This window comes from Berghia stephanieae, chromosome 2 (genome assembly GCF_034508935.2).
Source record: "Berghia stephanieae isolate SIO BIC M18660-M18661 chromosome 2, UCSD_Bste_1.3, whole genome shotgun sequence".
NCBI classification, from domain to species: Eukaryota; Metazoa; Mollusca; class Gastropoda; order Nudibranchia; family Aeolidiidae; genus Berghia; species Berghia stephanieae.
This window is the reverse complement of record NC_088361.1, coordinates 16,735,380-16,761,037: the sequence shown is the minus strand read 5'-3', so window position 1 is coordinate 16,761,037 and position 25,658 is coordinate 16,735,380. Positions and strand designations below refer to the sequence as shown.

General features: G+C 38.5%; 1 protein-coding gene across 1 annotated transcript in view; it reads right to left on the bottom strand.

The window, feature by feature from the left end:
- Window positions 1-24,576, bottom strand: part of LOC144963886 (acetylcholine receptor subunit alpha-like) — a 31,637-nt gene extending 7,061 nt beyond the window's left edge. Inside the window, exons 1-5 of the mRNA XM_078897833.1 lie at window positions 24,410-24,576; window positions 5,760-5,926; window positions 3,434-3,591; window positions 2,938-3,068; window positions 454-571 (exon numbers count right to left, since the gene is read on the bottom strand). Coding sequence (XP_078753959.1) covers window positions 454-571; window positions 2,938-3,068; window positions 3,434-3,591; window positions 5,760-5,926; window positions 24,410-24,576 — 741 coding nt within the window. The remainder of the gene's footprint in view (window positions 1-453; window positions 572-2,937; window positions 3,069-3,433; window positions 3,592-5,759; window positions 5,927-24,409) is intronic.
- Between the last annotated feature and the right edge of the window lie 1,082 nt (window positions 24,577-25,658).

Here is a 25,658-nt window from a genome sequence, read left to right as displayed (position 1 = left end):
GTGCCATTATATATATATATATATATATATATATATATATATATATATATATATTATATATATATATACATATATATATATATATATATATATATATATATATTATATATATACATCTACGTATTTATATACGCAATAACCACTAAAAGTGCCCAAAGCGCTTTACATTAGATCCAAAGACAACGGCAGCCTTATGATGCAGGATTAATTATGACGCATGCTAGACAAAAACAACCTTATTAACGTCCATGTATCATTTTACATCTGAGTCGATGAGGGGATGTGAATACAGAGTCTTTTCCAAGGACTCAATTATGCGCCGCTCCGAGCTGGACTAAAACGCTGGACGTTTCCGATCCGAAGGCGAGTGTCACACCATTAGACCAAATAGCCCCATAGCATACAAACACACACACACACACACACACACACACACACGTATGCAATAATTACCATCAGATGACAGGACTGCGTGTCGAATGGATATTTCTTCATGTTCAACTGGCAGGTCGTCAAGAAGATTCCCCCAGGACTCCAGACAACGGACCCATTGGAGTATATTTTGGTAGAACTCATGACCGGTGATGATGGTGGTGGTGGTGAAAGGAATAGACGAGAGAAAGAATCTATCTTAGATTAACCCTCTCCTTACCACCTACATCAAGATCGTCACATTTATTACGACACAATTTACATTTTTCTTATTCAGATTTATTTTGTACATCACCAACTTTCAAGAATGGTCTTTGTTTAATTAATAAAAATATAAAGTTGTTTTGTAGAGAGCATGTTTGAATTCCAAAAATCAATTTTTCTGCGGGGTAAGCCTGCCATTTTGGGAAATACTGAAATTGATCGGTAAGGAGAGAGTTAAACGTGTATCTAATACAATAAATAAATGGTGAATATATAAGGGATTGACGCGGTCAAAGGTCAGTAACATTCCTCCAGGATTCCAGAGAACAGACCCATTGGAATAGATTTGTGTAGAACATGACCGGTGGTGGTGAATGGAATAAACGAGAGAGATAGATAGATAGATAGATAGATAGATAGATAGATAGATAGATAGAGAGAGAGAGAGAGAGAGAGACAGAGAGAGAGAGAGAGAGAGAGAGAGAGAGAGAGAGAGAATCTATCTTAGATTAAACGTGTATTCAATACAAGAAAAATGGTGAATATAATGGATTGACGCGGTCAAAGGTCAAGAAGATTCCCCCAGGACTCCAGACAACGGACCCGTTGGAGTAGATTTTGGTAGAACTCATGACCGGTGGTGATGGTGGTGGTGAAATGGAATAGACGAGAGAAAGAATCTATCTTAGATTAAACGTGGAAAATAAATGGTGAATATAGTGGATTGGTGCGGCTAAAATGTGGTCTTGTGGTGTGACACTCGCTTTCGGATCGGAAGATCCTAGGTTTGAGCCCCGCACGGCGCATAGTTGAGTCCGTGGAAAAAGCTGTTTACTCACATTCTATCACCGTACTTAGATGTAAAATGATTATCTGGCCGGTAACAGCGTTGTCTCTGTCTGCAATAATTGTAATATCGCCTAACAGGCGTCATGTCTCGTTCTACATGTTACGTGTTGCTGTTGGTAAGGGGCCCTTTGTAAAGCGCTTTGAGCACGTTTAGTGGATAATGTTCTATATAAAAGCTCAAGTTTTTAAATTAACCCAACAGTCATGCCGGGATGGCCTAGAAGGAAAACATTTAATTTAAAATTGAAATGATAAAGGATTGTAAATCAAAATACTTTGAAGTTGAAGACAGAGAACTCACTGTCCAAACTGAAGGTAAAATAGGATTCAACCGAAACGCTATATAGATAGTTCGAAGATGACGTCACTCAGGTCTTGGTTTTCGTTTTTTGCCATCCGCGTTTATGAGTAATGCTCACTGAACTGCATTAACCTGACTATAAACGTTCATGGATACACATAGTTTCGTGTGTTGGTCCGTAATACTTCCGGATGGCAATGTTATGAGCTTCTTAGCCAAGCGCATACTATCTATAAGTGAAGTTTAATATTCAATTCTAAATAATAGATTCATCTCGCGTAATAATATTTTGAAACGATTGGTCAGCGTGGCTCAGCGTACGGTCTTTGCTTCGTACCCGAAAGCTACCGAGTTCGATCTCTTTCACCGCCTTGATCAAGTCACCTCGCCCTAGCTCTATTTGCGGCGCTGCATTGCGGCTGACGCCTGGCTTATTCCAGTCTTCCGGTGAGACAAATTTTCTATATGGGATGAATAAAGGGAACTTTATCTGATTTTATTTATTTTTATATTTCCAATAGAATGGACGACCTGATGAATTGCCACACGACGGTATGTACAATCGTACACTTCATGCTACCCACCACCACCATAACACTTCCACCACCATAACACTTCCACCACCACATTCACCACCACCACCAACACCACCACTACCACCAACACCACTACCACCAACACCACCACCTCCACCACCACCACCACCACCACCACCACCACCACCACCAACACTACTACCACCACCACCACTACCAACACCACCACCACTACCACCAACACCACCACCTCCACCACCACCACCACCACCATCACCACCACCTCCACCACCACCACCACCACTACTACCACCACCACCACTACCAACACCACCACCACTACCACCAACACCCCCACCTCCACCACCACCACCACCACCACCACCACCACCACCACTACTACCACCACCACCACTACCAACACCACCACCACTACCACCAACACCACCACCTCCACCACCACCACCACTACCACCACCACCACTACCACCACCACCACTACCAACACCACCACCACTACCACCACCACCACCACCACCACTATCATCACCATCATCATCATCATCATCATCATCATCATCATCATCATCATCATCATCATCATTCAATACTTACCTTGCATACTCCCCAAAGGGATCCGAACCATCCAAACTATTCAGTAAAACCATTCTAGGTCTCCATATTTGTGAAGGATGAATATGAAAATAGTCAACACCGCCGTAGCTGCTTGGATTCCATTGGAGAAGCTGTGAATTTATTCACCTAATTAGCAAGTCAAGTATTGACAAGAAGTATATAGGCAGGAAATCCAACAATGAATGATACAAATAACAACAACAACAACAACAATAATAATAATAATAATAATAATAATAATAATAATAATAATAATAATAATAATAATAATAATAATATAATAATAATTATGGTTATTATTATTATAAAAATAATAATATAATGACAATAATAATAATGATAATAATAATAATAATAATAATAATAATAATAATAATAATAATAATAATAATAATAATAATAATAATAATAATAATAATAATAACAATAATAAAAATGATAATAATAATAATAATAATAAGATGATGAAACTCACCTGGTCTGTCCACTGGAATGTAAAATATCCATTGACTGCAAATCTTTGTGTGACGTCATCCACCTCCAAAATACCAATCAATGTAAACTTGACGGACACCTCCAATGGGCTGGACTGATTTATAACAGGTCGGAGCTCAGTGCTATAATCATCGCCACCTGAGAATTTTATGGTAGAGCATTGTCGTAACCGACATTGGTTTTGGAGAAATAGTCCTTCGGATCAATTAGGGTCATAGATTTTATTGCAAAGTACTTTCCGCCATATCTAACTGGCTGAGTAAGATCAAAGAGAGAGGGAATGGGGATACCCCTCTCATGCGCATAATGGACGGTGCCCCCGTTTCGAGCCGAAAGTCCCGGCAACCCTTGCACGCAGAATCCCTGACTACGGACAGAGCTGCACATACGAGATGGAAGTCGGTTTGGACGAATTCAATCCCTCGTGGGGGCTGGGACCTACACTCCTCTAAGCTTGGTGAGAAGTTGCCAGGCTTTGATACCAGTAAGAGGAGACATTGGGTGGCTGCGAATCGGCTTCGGTCGAGGAGCTGCCTAACGACAAGTGCGTTACATCGGTGGGGTCTAACTATCTGTCCAATATGTCCACGCTGTGGGCAAGAACCCGAGACGGCAGAGCATCTAGTCGAAAGGTGTGTTGTGACGATGCTACCCGGCGGGTTCGCGACGGTGCACGAATGCGGACCGGACTTTGCTGATTGGGTCGATCGTCATAACATAGTAGTGTGAACCATAAGAGGCTGCTGCCATATCTAACAGACACAGCTGCTGAATCACTGCTCAGTGGACAAGGGGGTTTGAAAAAGAATGCTTAAAAAAAAACACGTAAGCCAGAATATATTTACTTAAAACTTCAATCGATAAGAAAATCACCCAGCTTAATATTACATTTATTCATCTCTAGGGTGACTTTTTCTGTAGGGTCGATAACATGAGAAGACTGGAACATCCCAAACGTCGCGTCAGTAGCCGTGTAGACTCGAGCAAGGGTCGAGGTGATTTGTGCGTCCATGTGGTCTAGTGGTATGGCCGGAACGTCCTGGGTTTAAGTCCGCTCCGCTGTTGAGTCCATTGCAAAAAGGCTTTTTACTCACATTCTCTCACCGTACGCATATGTAAAATGACTGCCTGGCCGTTAACATTGTTGGTTCTGTCGGAAAAATGTAATAATGCCTAACAGACGTGACGTCGTTTCTTGTTCTATATGTTATGTGGTGCTGTTGGTTAGTGGCCTCCGAGAGCTTTGAGTACGTTTAGTAGATATCGCGCTCTGTAAATACTCAAGTTCTGTTTTATTTGCTTAAGGCATATAATAATAATAACAATAATAATAATAATAATAATAATAATAATAATAATAATAATAATAATAATAATAATAATAATAATAATAAGCATATTTATATAGCGCCTTTCGTCGAAACCTCAAAACGCTTTGAAGGACAGCGATAAAATCTCGACATTGCGTTGCCGGGTTCGTATTTCTGAACAAAATATAGAATTTACTCGTTACTTTTCTGTTTGAAAAATATATTTTTCTGTTGGGTGAGTATGAAGTTTTGGGTAAAATTCTGAAAGTAGATAGTGGGCCAAAAATATCTACAAGTACTAGGAACAAAAATATCTACAAGTACGAGGAACAAAACGTACAATAGTACTTCGGAGTTAAAAAAGATTATCACTTCGCCCGCCCCCTCCCCCTTCAATTGTCAAAAAGTCTCGAGGTCATTATATGAATTATGAAAGGTTCCTAAAATAGATAAGTATTCACTTTCCTAAATGCGCTTAAATTCGTTAATCCTAAAATTCCATGTGATAGAGTGAAGTTCTCCTATAGGGAATGAGATTAGCGGAAGAGTAGCGTCCCTTGATTGGACGTCACCTTACAGAGAGAACGTCAATTTGGTTTTGAAGTGTCTCAAGCCGCTTTCACCGGAAGCGAGGACGAGAGACGCATGGGCACAACCAACATGACGCTCTCTCTCTAATAACTTTTCCGCCGGTGACGTCACAGACTATGGGTGACGTCCAGTCAAGGGACGCTACTCTTCCGCTAATCTCATTCCCTATTAAGAACCTTTTTTTTTGGACAGACAATTTTACAATGTCTCACAATCATATTACTACACTCAAATAAATATTTGTTAATTGCTTTATGTAAAAACGACTGTTTAAAAAAAATAAGCTTTTTTTTTTTTTAATATGAGGAATTATTTTTATGGTTAGATTTCTTTCGTTAAATCGATAAATAATGTGTAACATTAAATTTCAATCACTATTATATTTACTAATTTTGAACTACCAACCTAATTTGTATCGAATGAGCGCCATGGCGTCGCTGTAATTAGTTCTTGCGGCATTAGCTGGGAATGAGATGGAGCTCAGCATTATTGTAGTGATTCCCAGTATAACCCAAACATCGTGTAGGCTAAATGGTTGTGGTCCGCTTGTCAAGTTCAATACCATGCTCATCCTGCAATTGAATAGAAGTGTAAATCCGATAACTGACTTACTCTGGAACAAATATGTATTAACCCTCTCCTTACCACCGGGGGGGGGGGGGGGGGGCGCGAAGTGGCCGAGTGGTTGCATTGTGACCCGGAAGGACCCGGGTTCGGGCCCCGCTTCAGGCACTTTCGTTTTTTTTCCTTGAGCAAGATTATTAACCCCCAATTTGCTCACTTGGACAACATGGGTGATTCCTGTTGACATCAGACATCTTGTTTGATGAGTTATCTATATTCCTTCGTGGAATGCCTAGGCAACGATATCCTATGATGTCGTGGCGGAAAAGGCATAATTTTTTTGACCACCCATAAGAAAATCGTCACATTCGTCACGATGTAACCAACACTTTTCTTATTCTGATGTCATTTTGTTATTGTCACAGCGATAAAAACTCGACATTGCGTTGCCGGGTTCATTTTTCTGAACAAAATATAGAATATACTCGTTATTTATCTGTTTGAAAAATCGATTTTTGTGTTGGGTGAGTATGAAGTTTAGGGTAAAATTCTGAAAGTAGATGGAGGCCAAATAAATCGTCCTTCAAATATAGATAGTTCGAAGATGACGTCACTCAGGCCTTTGTTATTGTTTTTGCCATCCGCGTTTGTGAGTTGTTCTCACTAAACTGTATTAACCAGACTATAAAAGTTCATGGTTACACAGAGTTTGTGTGTTGGTCCGTTATACTTCCGGATGGCAATGTTGTGAACTCCTTGGCCAAGCGCATTCTATCTATAGATCGATTTAAACGACCCTTATCTTCGCAAAACTTCTCAAGATCCGGGTTTGAGAGATTTTGCCAAGATGAATGTTATTATGAATGTAGACTTATTACAATTAAAAGTTTATAAGGGAAAGATACCGAGACTATTTTATTCGGTTATGTGGGCATGTGGTATGCCTATCACCCTGCGACTGAAAGGTCCAAGGTTTGAGTTCCTCTCTGAGCTGTGCAAAGATGAGTCCTTGGAAAAGTCTTTGTGCCCATATCCTCTCACCGTATTCAAGTGAAAATGAATACCTTGCCGTTAACAGAATTGTCTCTGTCGGAAAAAAAAAAATTGAAATATCGTCTAAAATACGTCATGTCTAGTCCAATAATATGTTAAGTGTTGCTGTTGGCTAGGAACCCCTTGTAAAGCACTTTGGGCACTTTTAGTGGATATTACGCTATACTAATGCTCTAGTTTTCTTTCTTAGTAGATCCTGAGAATAAAATGTCAGCAGTATATGGAATATTAATAACGATTTACACTGCGTATCGCTATTTCACACACAAGCCATTATGATTTGAATTCACATTACTCTCCCTTGAATTGGTTATTTAGGACAGACAATTATTGAGAGAGAATATGAAGAGCACAGGGGAGAAAACCCACAGATGCCCATTTTTTAAAATCTCTGACTGACCTGCTTTGAGTGATGCCAGGACTTAAAACTTTCCGTCTATAAATAGAGCTGTTGGAAAATTACAAATCTTATTCTTTAATGTTTGTATTTTTTTATAGTCTATTTATAGATGGAATGATCAGACCCCTGACATCACTCAAGGCGCAGTCACAAAAATGTCAAAAAGTATACATCTGTGGATTTTCTCCTATAGTCTTCTGATGGAAAATGGTAGTAATGTAAATTTTTACCTTCCTCCTGTTTTAAAAAAATGTTATGAAAATATAACTACTTTATTAAAACAAACAGTTCTTTTGGACACAAATGGTTTCCAAATTCTAGAACCCAGTTCAAAGGACAACGAGCTTTAATAATGATTGCACTGTAGACACAACATTTTCTTTTTTATAATGACGAGTTATTTAAAGTGATCAGTTATACCAATTGGAATAACAGCCCATTAATTATTTAACAAAACTATAACTAACATGAATGCACTTCCAATTGGCGATGAAAAATTATAAAAATGCCATTCCAAATTTCTTTTGGCGACAAGAATGTAAAAATCATTGAGCTTGCTTCCGAGCCCAATTATACAATCGATGAACGGAAACAAAGCATGAAGCATTACCAGCACCCATGCACTAGGGGAAAGAAAACAGGTTTTGCAGGTTATTGATGATCTTAAACCCGAGTCACCCGATAGCATGTCATGGCAATGTCTTTATGGATTTCTATAGAATTTGATTGAGTCTCTTCTCACATAAATGAAAATGTACTAGATCTTTGACATGAAAACACAATACATTTTGCAAACCTTTAACAACGATTGAGGCGAATTTAACCACATAAGATGGCTTTAATGCAGAAAGAAAAATGCGCGTCCACACTTGAGCACAAAAATACAAGATCACATAGAAAGGGACAGTTTGGTGGGAAGCTATAGAACAGTTCTTTACAGTTCCGATTTAGTTCCATGTGACTAATTAGTTTTGCTGATTTTTTGACATGTCTAAAAATTCTCTGTTTTGGGTTTTAATTATCCAACAACGAGTATTTTGAGGACACAAAATCTGGTCATCATTTCTATTACTTTGATGGAAGACTCTTGTTTGTTGGGAACAAATTGCGAATTTTGAAACTCATTAAATCTGAATATAAAATCCGAACTAAACATACAGTTTCAAAAGCAAATTAAAACCAAGATTTTGCCCCTTAAAACGATTTTTCAAAATTTATTCGATAACCTTGCAGAGAATGCAGATCAGACTAAATGTGACCCATCGTCTCAAAGCGGTATTATATCGGAACGAACCAGATGCTTAAAAGCTGAAATAAATGTTAAACTGGTCAAAAATACAAATTGTTGGCATTAGCACTCCAAAATATGGTATCCATTCTCTTTAATAAAACATACAAACTCAACACAAGTCTGATATTTCTGGCTATAAATTCAATTTTCAACATCTTAACCAACCCGACTTAATACCGTTTTGAGGCGGCAGGTCATAAATGGCCTATAATTTACAGCATCCGTTCTGTAGCCCATTTTATAAATAGCCTGCTCCATTCATATTCAGACCATCAAGTACATCTCAGTTCACCGTATTCCTGTCTAAGGGCATTGTAACACCCCTGAAATAATCGAAATATAGTTGTTGAGATATTGTAGTATTTGAAACAAAAATGAGCCAGTGTCACACATCCCAACAGAGGGCAAATGGCCAATATCATTAATCCAATATACATCAATCCATCTAACTAAATCAAGTAAATGGGTAAACAAAAAATCTTAACGCCTCTATTTTCAAAAGTACAAAAGATATAAAATTGTCAAAGGTATTAACAGAGAGCTTAGTTGATTATCTTTCCGTGTATTATTTTAATTTTTAAATAGTCAACGTACATATAAGAGGAGCAATTTTTTTTTATTGCTTCGAAGATATTCAAAGGAGATGCTTTGACACCAGCGAGTCATCTCCGCTTGCATATGGCTTTTACTGACAAAAATTGGAACAGGAATAGGGAGCAAAAGTGTGATGTCAAATAACTGGTTGCAATGTCATTGGAAGTGTAAAACCGCTCTTCCTTAGTACTGGTTAATACCTTGTGTAAATTATCTTCTGGTTTTAGGGTGATGGCATCTCATATTCTAATCAATATTTATGCTGGTCGTCAACAAAGATCATCCAATCTCGTTCTGTTACGTCCCGTATTCTTAAGAATGTATCAATACATCGTGCTACTAAAATAGTTATGCAACATTTTGATTCAATGTGTAACCCATTCATTATTATTCCTCCGAAGGAATGATTACACACACACTACCAATGAGTCTGGAACCAGAAGAGTAGAAAATGTGACGACTTATCTGCCTTATTAGTGACTTGGAGCTAAATCAGGACTATTAAGGGGCTATTTTATGGATTCACAAAAACTGTTCCCTTCAGTTTGATCGCGCATTTTTGCGCTCCTGTATGGTCGCGCATTATCGTGTTGCATTAAAGCCATCTTAAGTAGTTCGGCTTACTTCGATCTTTGCTAAAGTTTCGCAAAATGTCTGATTGTTCTCTCCAACGAATGGTACGGATATGCTCATCAATATTTTATTGATTTGCTTTGGTCGATGCAGTTTGTGGACGACACCCGCGAGCCTGGTCATTAATATTGGTGGAGAGAGCATCAATTCCAGTAAAACAAATTCTTAAAAGTTTCCCTTCCCATTCAGCAAAGAATGAAGTGAGTAGAAAAGTACCAGAAGACAATAGAAAATGAAAAAACTTCGCGGAGATAGGGGCTCGAACCCATGACCTTACTGGTACGACAACTCCGCTTGGCCGTGGAGAGGGTAGGGCTACTGTCAGAGCTATCCACCGCTCCAAAAAAAAAAAAAAGTGGTAGCAAACTCTCTGTCTATCTTGAACCGCTCTCCCGACTTCTTGAGGTCAAGGGTTCAACAAACAAAACTCCGCGAAGTTTGTAGCCAGCCGTTAAGCTTAATAACCATATTGTCAACACAAACATAACATAGAGACGATTGAGACATTGAGTGAGCTCCAGTATTTGGGGTAAATATTAATTCAGAAAAGTAAGTGGAGCAGGAGGTACTTCTGTTGATAATAACAAAGAATGAAGTGAGTAGAAACGTACAAGAAGTAATAGAAAATAAAATAAAAAACTTCTCGGCGATGGGAAATGGGAGCTCCTTCCCAGTCAGCTAATTTTAACCAGTTAACTGCCGTACTCTGGGAAAACACGTATTTTTAAAATTGGCCAGAAAAAACTCGTCCTTCAAATATCAATAGATTTAAATGACGAGAGTTTTGGTCAAGTTATCGATAGATATTTGAAGGACGAGTTTTCTGGCCAAATTTTTAAGTGTGTCTTTCCAGAATACAACAGTTAACTGGTTGATCACCGTACTCGTCTTAACACTAATTGACAATTTTCAATTTAGATTTCATCTCCTTATCTCATCTCCTTCTCTCTCCCTTCCTTTATCTTTATATCTCTCCCTCCCCCTCTTTCCTTCCCTTCCACAGGTTCTCTTCTCCAGCATCTCTCCCATTTACCACTCCCCTCCTTTTCCTTCATAGTTTGATCCCATTATATAAACTTAATTTTTACTCTTACATTAAAACTCTCTCTCTCTCTCTCTCTCTCTCTCTCTCTCTCTCTCTCTCTCTCTCTCGCACACACACACACACACACACACACACACACTAACCCCCTCTCTCTCTCTCTCTCTCACTCACTCACTCTCTCTCTCCTATACACCCACTCACTCATTCTCTCTCTCACTCACACACACACACACACACACACACACACACACACTAACTCTCTCTCTCTCTCTCACTCACTCTCTCTCATACACACACACACCCACTTTCTCTCTCTCTCTCTCTCTCTCTCTCTCTCTCATCTATCGTCTCTGTGTCTGTCTTGTCTGTCGCCTGACGAAAGCGAATGGTGGAAACGTATATTTGTGTATTGTTTCATTTTTTTGTGAGTTATTCACTCTTCATATTGTCATTACTCTTAGAAGTCATTATGATTCAAACAATGCTCGCGTCCGATATGCCTTTATTACCATATGAGATCTAAATCTAAAATCAAAAATCAAAACATGCAGATCGACGTGCATATAATTGCAGGTCCAATAGCCAAAAACGCAGTCATGGATTTGATTTAATCTGGGTTATCAAATCTGCAAATAAGTACCTACACGTTGATGCAGACAAAATGAAATCATTTTAGTAGGTAATTACAAGGTTTTGTTCGTTTGTCTTTTGTAATTTTGTTGTTGTTGTTGTGTTTTTATTTTGTTGTCGTCGATTTTTCGTTTTTCTGAAAAAAACCATCGACAACGCGAGTCGCTTGTTTTATGCTTAAGAGTTGTCAGTGTTCTTTTTTTGTTTTGTTATCAACGCCTTTGTATTTGATGAATTTGATGTAAACACGAGGGCATTGCTCTTTAGGAGTGTTAAGACTAGTTTAGATATCTTAATTTTGCTGATATTTTGACATGTAAGAAAATCCTCTGTTCTTGGAGTTTGATGAACCTAAAATCATTTTTGCGGACACCGTTTATGTTTTTTCTAAATATGATTGTGTGTAAAACGCTTATTTTTTCAGATTGCTCTGATCGGAAACATTTGGAACATTATATATATATATATATATATATATATATATATATATATATATATATATATAGAGAGAGAGAGAGAGAGAGAGAGAGAGAGACTGAGAGAATACGAATAAATATGAATTTGCACACTCGCAGAACTTTTAACTCCCCTCGCCCTTGAAATAAAATTAACGGAATAAACGAAACTTGATTCACCCCTTAAACTAAATGAGAATTAAAACATCTGTCAAATAAAGTATTTTCTGAAATAAAAAATCATTCCCATATAAAACAATTAATCAAATGGTAATTTCGACAATCGAAATTTTTGAATTCACTGCTACAATTGAAGAAGACTTCTGGAATATTCGTTTTTGTTTTTAGGTGTTTAACGGCGCTTTCGACACTATTTAGGTCATTTAAGCGCCCGTTTCTGTTTTTTATCAATTTTTATCGGCCTTGAGGGGCCATAGCTGCTCAAAACGTGTACTGTTGTAATGAAATCTTTATAAAATCATAATAGTTACATGTTTGTTTTGTAAAAATATCTATTTACAATTTCTGTAGGAATATAATTATTGTTTATTTAAAGAAAACGATTATGATTTTTAGATATCAATCAATATGCACTTTATTTCAGGTCTTATCACCAAAATCGTTATGGGCTCATTGTCGTAATGAAACTACTCTGAATCTAACGCAAAATAAACTCCATTACAACAATGCTGAACTAAGCTCATACATGCGTTCGCCTATCAGACCTGCAAATAATCGCTCGTGAATATCAATTGTTCAAATTACTCGTCGTTCTGTCGAAATGACAAAATAATTGGTGCATTTAAATGCAAACACGTTGTTTTTTTTAACCCTCTCCATACCACCTATTGGAAAATCGTCACATTTGTTACGATTCAAATGCAACAGTCAATTTTTTCATTCAGATTTTTTTTTTTTGCTGTAGTTATAAAAGCTTGACATTCTGTAATAGAGCTCATATTGTCGAACAATATTATGTATAGAATATGCTTGTTGCTTTTCTGTTTGAGTAAGAAATGTATGTCTTTGTGTTGGGTGGTGGTTGTGAAGTTTTGGGGAAAATTGTGCGGCTATGTGGTCTAGTGGTATGACACTCGCTTTCGGATTGGAAGGTCCTGGGTTCGAGCCTCTCTCGGCGCATAGTTGAGTCCTTGAAAAAGGCTCTTTACTCACATTCTCTCACCGTACTCTGGTGTAAAATGAGTACCTGGCCGTTGACAGCGTTGTCTTTGTCCGAAAAATTGTAATATCGCCTGACAGGCGCCAACCCGTCCTACATGTTAAATGTTGCTGTTGACCAGGGACCCCTTGTAAAGCGCTTTGAGCACATTTTAGTGGATATTGCGCTATATAAAAGCTCAATTTTTAATTTTTTTTTAATTCTGAAAATGGTGGTAAGGAAAGGGTTAAAGATCTATTTCGGTTAACCCTTTCTTGTTGAAAATCATTCAATGTCCAATGTGTATATTGAAAATGACATTATTTGTTGAGAATTTTAAAATGTTGTCTTATGACAATGCATGACATCTGAAACAATGTAAAATCATAATTCATCAGAGACTAATGTATGCTTTATTATCGTTGTTGCTTTCGTAGTTATTTTTGTCATTAATATTTCATTGTACTATGAACTTTGTACATTTATGATTCATTCGATCTTGATCAGTTTTCAATTGCCAGCATTCTATGATTGTATTTTTCGATTGATACATTTTTCCTGACATTCAAAGTTGTGTAAAACTGTCTGTAAATGAGACAATACAAGCTATATGAGATTCTGTAATTATAAACTATTAATTGTATAAGGCATTTAAAGGATAATTCCTATTAAGCCTTTAAAAAGATAAGAATAAGAATAAGAATATGATATCTAAAAAAATACCCTTTATTCATCCCTATGGGGAAATTTTTCTGTAGGATCTATTTCAAGGGAAGACTGGAATGACCCAGACGTCAGCCGCAATGCAGCACCGCAAATCCACATCGAGCCATTTGAAATTCTTGTTAACAGTTTTTTGTAATATAATCTATCACCGATCAAATCTTGAACAAGTTTTATAAAACTGATGAAAAAAAAATCTAAGCTAAAGTGTATTAACAAAGACTCAATGATTATCTCGTCAATAAATATTTTTAGAGGTCAATAACTTTAAGACGACGTGTACATATATGCAGGTCTGACATTCGAACCCACTTATGGCCCTAGTTTTACATTGTTGTAATGGACGATATATTTTTGCGTCATTTTTTGAGATTTTCATTACAACAATGAGCTCATAAAGAAATTGGGTTGTCAGACCTGAAAATACGTGTACGTCGCTTTAAGGTCAATATCCATATTCAGTGTTTATGTTGGTGGGGCTATGTGGTCTAGTGGTATGACACTCGCTTTCGGATCTGAAGGTCATGGGTTCGAGCCTCGCGCTTGGCGCATAGTTGAGTCCTTGGAAAAGGCTCTTTACTCACAGTATGTCACCGTACTCAGGTGTAAAATGAGTATCTGGCCGTTAACATTGTCTTTGTTCGAAAATTTGTAATATCGCCTAACAGGCGTCATTTCCCGTCCTACATGTTAAATGTTGCTGTTGACCAGGGATCCCTTGTAAAGCGCTTTGAGCACATTTAGTGGATATTGCTCTATATAAAGCTCAATTTAATTTAATTTAATGTATTTGTATATAGTCGTGGGCTCATCGTTGTCATAAAAGTACTCTCAGACAAACGCATAATATAATTCATTCTAACAATGTTAAAACAAGCCAATATTTGCCTTAATAAAAAAAAAACACCCCCAAAAAATTGAAATTTTATATAGCGCAATATCGACTAAATGCGCTCAAAGCGCTTTACAAAGGGTCCCAACAGCAACACGTAACCAGGACTCAACTTTGCGTCGAACGAGGCTCGACACCAGGATCTTCCGATCCGAAAGCGAATGTCATACCACTTGACCACATGGCCCGCACGAAACAAGAAAATAAATGCGGCAGATCTAACTACAGTGCCGATTTATCAGATTGAAATAAATACGTGAAACATTAGTTCCGGGTTGGTGATAGGTGCCTTTTTTTGAAAGTTATAATGCATTAGAAAACCTTCTAAAACATCATGACAAACATAAAACATATTATATCAATTGCTTACGCATGCTTATGCCACAATGAAATAATCCGTGAAAACAAATGGTGTGTAATATAGGGTTCAACAGTCGTGACGTCACTTCCCCCATCAGGACGCATAGTAACTTAGTATCTGGTTCTAAACTATCGGAACAATGGCGGACGCCCTAATGAAATACTTCCCCGACGAGCATAAAAGTGTATCCAGAGGATACAAACATTATAAATTTGATCTAAGCGATGGATTGCTGAGTCCTTGGAAAAGGCTCTTTACTTTTATTCTCTGACCGTAGTCAGATCTAAAATTGCGGTGGTTGGATGGGAGCATCACCTTGAATCATATACCTATGATGTTCGCATGGGTGTACGATCCGATAGTGATGTCGTTTCTTCTTCTCTTACTAGCCTATCCTGCTTCTATGGTTTGTGATTGTATTTTGACAGGGATATTTTTTTTTCTGTAAATCTTCTGCCTGTTTGTTCTTGTTATTATAATTTAGCTTATGATATCTTTAGGTTATGATTTGATTTACATTTGTACTATTTTTGTTGGATTGTTTGTTTTTGTTTCAGCGGTCTCTCATATAACCTCAATTGTGTTGGAAGAGACCTAAAGCAACAAACAAACAAAACAAATGTAAAATTAGTACCCTGCAGTAACAACAAGTGAGTAGAAAGTGCCAGAAGACATAGAGAATAATTTTTTTGCGGCGGTGATGGGGTTTGAACCTGCGACCTTATTGGTACGACAACTCCGCCTGGCCGGTGAGAGCGTGACTCTACCGTATGAGCTATCCACGAACCCATTTAAAAATTCGTTTCAAACTCAGGACATTCATTATTAGAGCCTTCTCTCACCGACTACTGGAGGTAGCGGGTACACGCACACACACACACACACACACACACACACACACACACACTCACACACACACACAACCATCGCAAAGTTACCTGGCCAGCAGTAAACAGCTTGTCTCTGTTGATTTTTTTAAAAAATGTGCTATCGCCTAACTGACGTCATGTCTCGTCCTACAAGTTTGTGTTGCTGTTGGTCAGGGACCCCTTATGAAGCGCTTTGAGCACTTTAATGGATATTTTAAAAATAAGTTACCCTTCAGAGCTATTCTGCCCATGGAGCCGGAGTTTATCCCGGTTTCTGTAACGCGAAACGGACAATTGCAATTGCTTGCTAAACTTTGGATAGGACGTTAGTCTATCGCAAAGTACTTTCCGCCAAATCTAACAGACTCAGCTACCCAATCACTGCTATGTGGACAGGGGGATCATAAAAAAAATCTTGTCTGCACCCGGGAACGATATCGGTCCATTTACGTGTGAAGCCAGTGCTCTACCATCTGAGCCATCGGGACCACACGGTCAGTGGATATTGCGCTATATAAATGTTCTTTCCCTTATTCTATCTTCTGTTTTATCCGATCCCATAAATGTTCAATTGATTAATGTCGGGGTTGATAGAGAGTCAAACAATTAATCAGTAGATTTTTGACCAATCACAACATGGAATTTGTGACACACATTCACACGTGCTCGGACAAACAGAGTTGGTTGTTTATAAACAATGACGTGAACGAATTCGACCTCCATCTGATCGTTGTCATTGTTTTTATATTGACAAATGGATGACTAGTTATCACATGGTTTTCTTGATCAGATTATCAACGTTTAAGTTTACACATCGTTTTCTGTGCTGATTCTACTGATCAAGAGGTAGAACAGTGGGTATTTTACTTAACACATACCATTGATAGTAAAACCTGTGTAGGTTGCTGAGTCTACCAATCACTGCCATTGTTTACATGATGACGATTGTCCGAGAGGCGTGGTTATCTACCGGTTAATTGTATGGAAGTTATGTGAAGTCTGAAATTTATTTTTATAACTTTGGAAATGTCGGTTAACATAATAATCAATTATTACAATGTTATATCTACCATCAACGTGAAGACAACACGAATCCAATATAACATGAATGGAATAGAAAAACGTGTCACGGCCTGGGAATACTGACTGACACGGTGGGCAACTCACATTTTCAATTTCCTCTGCAGCCGTGATTTTGAGGCCCACTTTCTTTCTTTCTTTATTTTTTTTTTTTCAACAGTTTGTGCATGATGGAAGACGAACGAAAAAAATGTGGCGTGATTGAATGTTTTATGAGTTGACAGTGAGTGGGGGTCAATGACCGAGATTTGTGGAATTGTTTGCATCCCGCAAATCTCTCTCCCCCCCCCCCCCCCTGCCTCTCCCCAGCTTTTGACGACGATCCGGTGATTGGAATAAGTGAGTGTGTGAGTTATTCAACGCCTCATCATCTAGAATTTATTGCTTGTGAAGATCAAGAACCCTTCAGAAAAGTTTTTCCACTCAATTAGGTTTTTTAGTATATTGAATTTGTTCCAGTCCAAAAGAAAAATGATAATTAAAAAACTATTTGAAGACTAGTGCGTGTTAACTAGAGCATTGTTATAACGTAATATCGACTAAACGTGCTTAGAGCCCTTTACAAAGACGCCGTAGCCAACAGCAACATTTAACATGTAGGACGAGACATGGCGCCTGTGAGGCGAAATTACAATTTTTTCGAGAGACAAAGCTGTTAACGGCCAGTTACTCATTTTACACCAGAATATAAAAAAAAATAAATAAATAAAAGCACATCGGACGTTGTATGGACACATAAATGGTTGGCAGCAAAGGCACTCAAAGAAAACATATCCATAACAATAACCGGAATCGATATGTCCGCAGCCTTTGATACGATCGACAGAGGAAAACTTTTGGAGATATTAACAGAAATAGTAGACGAAGACGAGCTCCGAATAATCCGATTTCTCCTCAGCAACACAAAGATACAACCAAGGATATACGGGGCCACAAAACAGACGCAGTTCGAAAGTAACATCGGGACCCCCCAAGGAGATAGTCTGAGCCCGATTCTGTTCACAATATACTTAGAACACGCTCTGAAAGAAGTTCGAAAAGTCATTCCAAAACCAACGACTCATATTGAGAATGCAATCCCTAGAGAAATCGCCTATGCAGATGATGTCGATTTTATTGGATCAACACCAGCAAATATAGACATCATACAAAATACCCTCATGAAATATAACCTCCAAGTCAATGCCAATAAAACCGAATTTACAACAATATCGAGGAACAAAGAGGAATGGAAAAGAACAAAGAAAGTCGGCTCACTAATTGGAGACACCGAGGATGTACAAAGAAGAAAACAGCTATCAAACGCCGCACTCAGTAAACTCACCAATGTATGGATTAGAGGTGACAAAATAAAGAGAAAAACCAAACTGAAACTGTACCATGCTCTTGTAAAACCGGTACTTCTGTATAACTGCGGCACTTGGGCGTTGACAAAATCCGAAGAAGAACATCTGGATGCCTTCCATCGCACACAGCTAAGAAGGGTACTGGACATCAAATACCCCAAAAAGATCTCAAATGAATCACTCTATAAGATCACAAAAGAAAGACCAATCTACCTTGACATTTTACAACAACGATGGCAACTTTTCGGTCACATACTACGCAGGGACAAAAACATACCAGCAAACCAAGCCATGTCGGGATACTTCCAAAAACACGGGAACCTTTTCAGAGGAAGACCGATCACAACACTCCCTGTGATCCTAAACAAAAACCTCACAACACTTGGACAAAGCATTAGTCTCATAACGGCAGGGGACCTTGAAAATCTGAGAACCCTAGCAGAGGACCGGCAATATTGGAGACACCTCACACAGGAAATACTGGAAACAGCCAAGGCGACCCGATCTTTCGGTCGAGACGCGAAAGGCATCTAAGTCAAGTAAGTCAGTCAAATAAAAAAAATAAAAAATTGAGCTTTATATAGTGCAATATCCACTAAATGTGCTCAAAGCGCTTTACAAGGGGTCCCTTTTCAACAGCAAGATTTAACATGTAGGTCGGGACATGACGCCTGTTAGGCGATATTACAATATTTTTCGGACAAAGACAACGCTGTTAAAGGCCAAGTACTCATTTACACCTGAGTACGGTAAAGAGCCTTTTCCAAGGACTCAACTATGCGCCGAGCGCGAGGCTCGAATCCAGGACCTTCAGATCCGAAAAAAGCGAGTGTCATACCACTAGACCACATAGCCGCACAATGAATACGATGAGAATATGGGCAAAGACCCTTTTTTAAAGGACTCAACTATGCGCCACTAGAGCGGAACATTCCAGAACATTCCAGCCAGACGGCGAGTGTCATACCACTAGACCATATAGATAGTTCGAAGATGACGTCACTCAGGTCTTTGTTATTGTTTGTTGCCATTCGCGTTTATGAGTAATGCTCACTGAACTGTCTTAACCCGACTATAAACGTTCATGGATACACACAGTTTTGTGTGTTTTCCGTTATACGTCCGGATGGCAATGTTATGAGCGTCTTAGCCAAGCGCATACTATCTATAGCAGCACAGTACGATTCAATAGTCTGATGTCACACCGCCCGGCAACGGCGGCCATCTTGGTTCTAAACAAAGAAAATCACTACTTTTTATTTTTCATGCTGGCTAGAACTTTTCATATGCCTTGTGATCAGAATGTGTAAAAGTCAAAACATGATCAAATGTATGTGTTTTTTTTTCTTCTGGATACCCTTTATGCTCGACGGAGAAATATTTCATACGGGCGTCCGCCATTGTTCCGATAGTTTAGAGCCAGTGTTACTAAGTTACCATTCGTCATTAAGAAGGAAGTGACGTTACGACTGTTGAAGAGTATTGTTTAGTACCTCGTATGAGTAGTTGTCTGGGAAAATCGTTGTTAAAAGCAGTTATAATGTCTACCCCATCATTAATGATTATTTATCACTACCTTCAAGTGTGATTGGGTGATAAATTTACGCAATAAATCATATTCCTTCCTTCAGAGTCACTAGGCCCGTGGATCCGGAGTATATCCCGGTTTAAATAGCGTGAAATGGACAATAGTAAGTGCTTGCTATCCTTTGGATAAGACGCTTGTCTAAAAAAAACCCCAAAAAACTTGAGCTTTTATATAGCGCAATATCCACTAAACGTGCTCAAAGCGCTTTACAAGGGGTCCCTGGCCAACAGCAACACGTAACATTTAGAACGGGACATGACACCTGTTAGGCGATATTACAAATTTTTGTTTGGACAAAGACAACGCTGTTAAGTGCCAGGTAATCGTTTTGCACCTGAGTACGGTGAGAGAAAGTGAGTAAAGAGCTTTCTCCAAGGACTCAACTATGCGCCGAACGCGAGGTTCGAACCCACGACTTTCCGATCCGAAAGCGATTGTCATACCACTAGCCGCACCTGTCTATCGCATAGTACTTTCCCCCAACTCTAACAGACTCAGCTACCCATTCACTACAATGGGGGGGGGGGGGTCAGAAAAAAATCTCGACTGCACCCGGGATCGATATATCTTGATCCCTTTGCATGTGAAGCGAGTGCTCTACCAACTGAGCTATCGTGACCCCCAATAAATCATATTACTAATATGTGCGGCTATGTGGTCTAGTGGTATGACACTCGCTTTCGGATCGGAAGGTCCTGGGTTCGAGCCTCGCTCGGCGCATAGTTGAGTCCTTGGAAAAGACTCTTTACTCACATTCTCTCACCGTACTCAGGTGTAAAATGAGTACCTGGCCGTTAACAGCGTTGTCTTTGTCCGAAAAATTGTAAATCGCCTAACAGGCGTCATGTCTCGTCCTACATGTTAAATGTTGCTGTTGACCAGGGACCCCTTGTAAAGCGCATTGAGCACGTTAAGTGGATATTGCGCTATATAAATGCTCAATTAAAAAAATTAATATCCAAATGTTGATAGCAAAACTATCCCGTAATATTAAGCAACTCTTTCTCAAATGATATCAATCACATTATTGCAATATCAAAGCTGGGAGGTATCGAAGCGTCCGTAGTAACCAAAGAATGTCACGCACTCTGCTAGATCGATCGACTATTTTCAACGATTTTGTTTGTTTATTATATATTACAATTGTTTGTCAACGCAGTTATAGGCCAAGTGCTGGTTTTACGGTGAGAAAATGTGATGTGAGTAAAGAGCATTTTCTAAGGACTCAATTAATACGCCGATCAGAGCGAGACGCGAACCCCAGATTTGACGATTCAAAGACGAACCTCATGCCACAAGACCAAAAAGCCGCAAATTTTAAGTGTTATCATTTGTTGCTTTAGGTCTCTTCCAACACAATTGAGGTTATATGAGAGTGTGTTATCATTGATCATGGAATCGGGCTTCATCTAGATTATAGAATATCTAGAAAGAAATCAAACTGTAAAATGTAATATTTCCCACATACAGGATATGTTAATGTTTGAGCTTTAATTTGAGCTTTATATAGCGCAATATCCACTAAATGTGCTCTAAGCACTATACAAGGGGTCCCTGGTCAACAGCAACATTTAACATATAGGACGGGACATGACGCCTGTTAGGCGATAGTACAATTTTTCGAACAAAGACAACGCTGTTAACGGCCAGGTACTCATTTTACACCGGAGTACGGTGAGAGAATGAGAGTAAAGAGCCTTTTCCAAGGACTCAACAATGCGCCGAGCGCGAGGCTCGAACCCAGAACCTTACGATCCGAAAGCGAGTTATGTAACCGCTGATACACATTAACTAGTTAGCCACGTACTCTCAAGGAAAAACAAAAATTTAAAGATTTGGCCAGAAAACTCATCCTTCAAATATGATCGATTCCAATTACCCTCATCTTAGAAAAAAAAAAACTCTCAAGGCTCATGGGACCCCGTGATGTACCAAGTTTGAGAGTTTTTGCCAAGATGAGTATTATTTAAATCGAGTGATATTTGAATAACGAGTTGTCTGGCCAAATTTTTAAATACGTGTCTTTCCAGTAATACCGAAATATGAGTCACTAAAATGTATAGTTAACACCCCTTTCCGTTCAACTCAAACCGTTACAGGAACGCAGAGGGACAAACCAAATCCTTTTTTTAGCTTGGGCGACCGAAAAGTTTCTGGAATGACAGAAGTTATGAAGGACAACAGACAAAGCCGAAAATTAATACGGAAAAGAATTAAAGAAACTGATATACAGAGAAGTGGTAAGACCTGGAATGAGATAAAAAAAAGTTAGCTCAGGATAGAGAAGGATGGAAACTGTTTGTCTGTGGCCTATACCCTGACCCAGGGTGAAAAAGGCAATGAAGATGATGATGATGAAAATGTATAGGTAAGTAAACGGAGTAAAATTGATTCTTATAAAAGATGCAAAACAAAGCAAAGTAACCTTTAAAAGAGTCATTTTTTACACCTTTTATTTTACTATACATTTTGTCTTTCTAGTGAACGGCAGCTAACTGGCTAAAAGCAGCTAAATCGCCCCAACATAATACCGTTTTAGGCGATGGGTGACATTTATACTTAGCCTCGTTCTTACTTTACTTTGCCGATACTAATTTGATAGATATTCGTCTTTATTCGAATCAGTATTCCTGTATATCAATGACACAATCACTGTGCAGACATTGATGAACTATAAAGCCAAAGATATCGAATTGTACTAGTTATTGAAAATTATATTTCCTCTTCAGATGGACTGAAACAACTTTTAAAATATCATACGCCCGATTCAATATCGGACCATCAACAACAAGAAATGTTCAGATATGCGTGCTGAAGAAACCCGTGGACTTGAACTGATCAGGACAAACTTAATTTATACACCAGGTTCTATTACAGACCTGCCTAGTGCTAGGAAAAATCGTAGAAATACGAATTTTTGGCTCCAGCTACAGAACTGTATACGCCTCTTTGACTCAATAAATCTTGTTGAAAAGGAACTTTTAGTTTCATAGAATCTATATTCAAGACTTTGGATCATTTTTGGACCATGGTGAGGGCAAATTATTCATTTCTAAAAGCTAATTATAGTGATGACTTTTTCATTTTTTCCCTCGGAAACTACGAATTTTTGAGATTTCAAGTTGGCAGCTCTGTATTCTCTTTTTTTTTTCTTGAAGTTATCCATTTGAATTCGATGAATGCTACAAACTAATCTATTGACCGGGCAACGACCCTCATTACGCATTAATGATTAACTCACTCAATCCAAGAGATTTGTGGTGCTTTTCAAAATGGGAAGAAATGTATTTAAATGAGCATGTACATAGATAGTTTTATTCAACTATCATTAACATGCAAAAAACTAAAAGCATCATCTTTGATACTACACCTATAATTTATCTCATAAAAATGTAACAAATAGGCATTGGGTAAAAGTAACCCGGGCAAACGACGGATATAGCCGGTGTTAGGGTTGAGTGAGTTCATGATAGATCAAAGTAAAAAGAAAATGTTTAAGTGTCCATTGGACTAAACAACTTACAGCGTTATGGACTAGCGTAAACGTCAATGATTGAATGGTCCTTAATCAATTCTTTTTTTTACCAAGAAGCTGATGAATAAGAGTCTTTAATTGTCTCTAGATTAAAAAAACCCTTCCGCCTCGTCATCATTGGATACCGTCGCCGAGGCATTCCGTGGAGGAATATAGATTATCCACCAAACAACATAATGTGCGGTTAAAAAAGAGCTCTTATATAGCGCAATATCCATTAAATGTGCTCAAAGCGCTTTACAAGGGGTCCCTGGTCAACAGCAACATTTAACATGTAGGACGGGACATGACGCCTGTTAGGCGATATTGCAATTTTTCGGACAAAGACAGCGCTGTTAACGGCCAGGTACTCATTTTCACCTGAGTACGGTAAGAAAATGTGATTAAAGAGCCTTTTCCAAGGACTCAACTATGCGCCGAGCGCGAGGCTCGAACACAGGACCTAGCGATCCGAAAGCGAGTGTCCTACCACTAGACCACATAGCCGCACGGCTATGTGATCTTGTGGTAAAGAGTACCTTGATAACCACATTATACGATTTAAGAACTCTTATTTACATGGAAAAAGGACATGGCAATCCATGTTCGAGCCAAACCAACGTGTACTTGCTTTCAGATCAGATAACCCAAATTTATTGTTGTAATGAGGAAAATCTCAAACCAATGCAAAATATTGTCCAATACAACAACGTTAAATGAAGCCCCCCCCCCCTCATGCCCACCCCTCCCCCCCCCCCTCCTCTCTCTCTCTCTCTCTCTCTCTCTCTAGTTAAGATTTTTGAATTAATCATGGGCACCTTGGTTGTCCATGCGATGACACGAGGAGATAAAATTTACCTTAGACGTGTCATATTGAATAGATCAGTAATTAGTATTCTTTTATAGCCTTTGGGAAGATTGGCCTTATCCAAGATCATTTTTAGAATGGATTTGTATTTGTAAATGTCTGCAATGCTGTTGAGGTCCATAAATTTGGGCTGTGAATTGCTGGGATCTGAGTTCATTGATTGATGTCTAGGACTATCAAGGTTGTTTTGAGGAGGACGCAAGTCAATAAAAAAGATTGGTTTTCGTAAAAATTGTCCTTGAGAACAAAATTATGCGATTTGAAAACTCTTTATCTTATTTACATGGAAGAAGGACATGACATCCATGTTCAAGCGAAACCAACCTGTACTTGTTTACAGATCTGATAACCCAAATGTTATGGTCTCATTGTTATAATTGGGAGAATCTCAAACCAATGCAGAATACTGTCCATTCCAACAACGTTAAATGAAGCCCTAATTGTGTTCGGTTATCAGACCTGCCATTATGTACACGTTGAGACAATTCGATGGCAACTCCTTTTCGGCTATGTGGTCTAGTGGTATGACACTCACATTCGGATCGGAAGGTCATGGGTTCGAGCCTCGCTCGGCGCATAGTTGAGTCCTTGGAAAAGGCTCTTTACTCACATTCTCGCACCATACTCAAGTGTAAAATTAGTACCTGGCCGTCAACAGCGTTGTCTCTGTCAAAAATAAAAGTATTATGGCCAAACAGGCGTCATGTCTCTTTCTATATGTTAAGTGTTGCTGTTGACCAGGGACCCTTTGTAAAGCGTTTAGTAGATATTGCGCTATATAAATGCTCAAGTTTTATGTTTTTATTTTAAATTTGCTTTTATGTTTCTTCTTTTGAAGAGCAAATCTAGACATTATTATATTATTTCAAGGTTGTTTTCCCACCTTCCTATGTTTTGCTTTTATTATGAATTTTTAATTTTCTGAAGGATGTTAATCTGTCAAGGAGACAAGAGCATGAAAGTCAGGGTCTTTAATTTTCTGAAGGATGTTAATCTGTCTTGGAGATGGACGCATGAGACTCGGGGTTTTTTCTTTATGTTTTTTAAAAATAAAATGTGTACACCCACTTTTTTCCGTGTTAATAAGATGTTGAGGATTTCCAACTGATATGCTCACAGCGGCATTATATCAGGGATCGAACCTCAGACCTCCTGATTCAGAAGACTGAGGTTCAATCAAAAGTCAAGGAAGACTGATTTTTTTGGGATTATTATTTTCTTTGTTTTTGTATTTTTCTT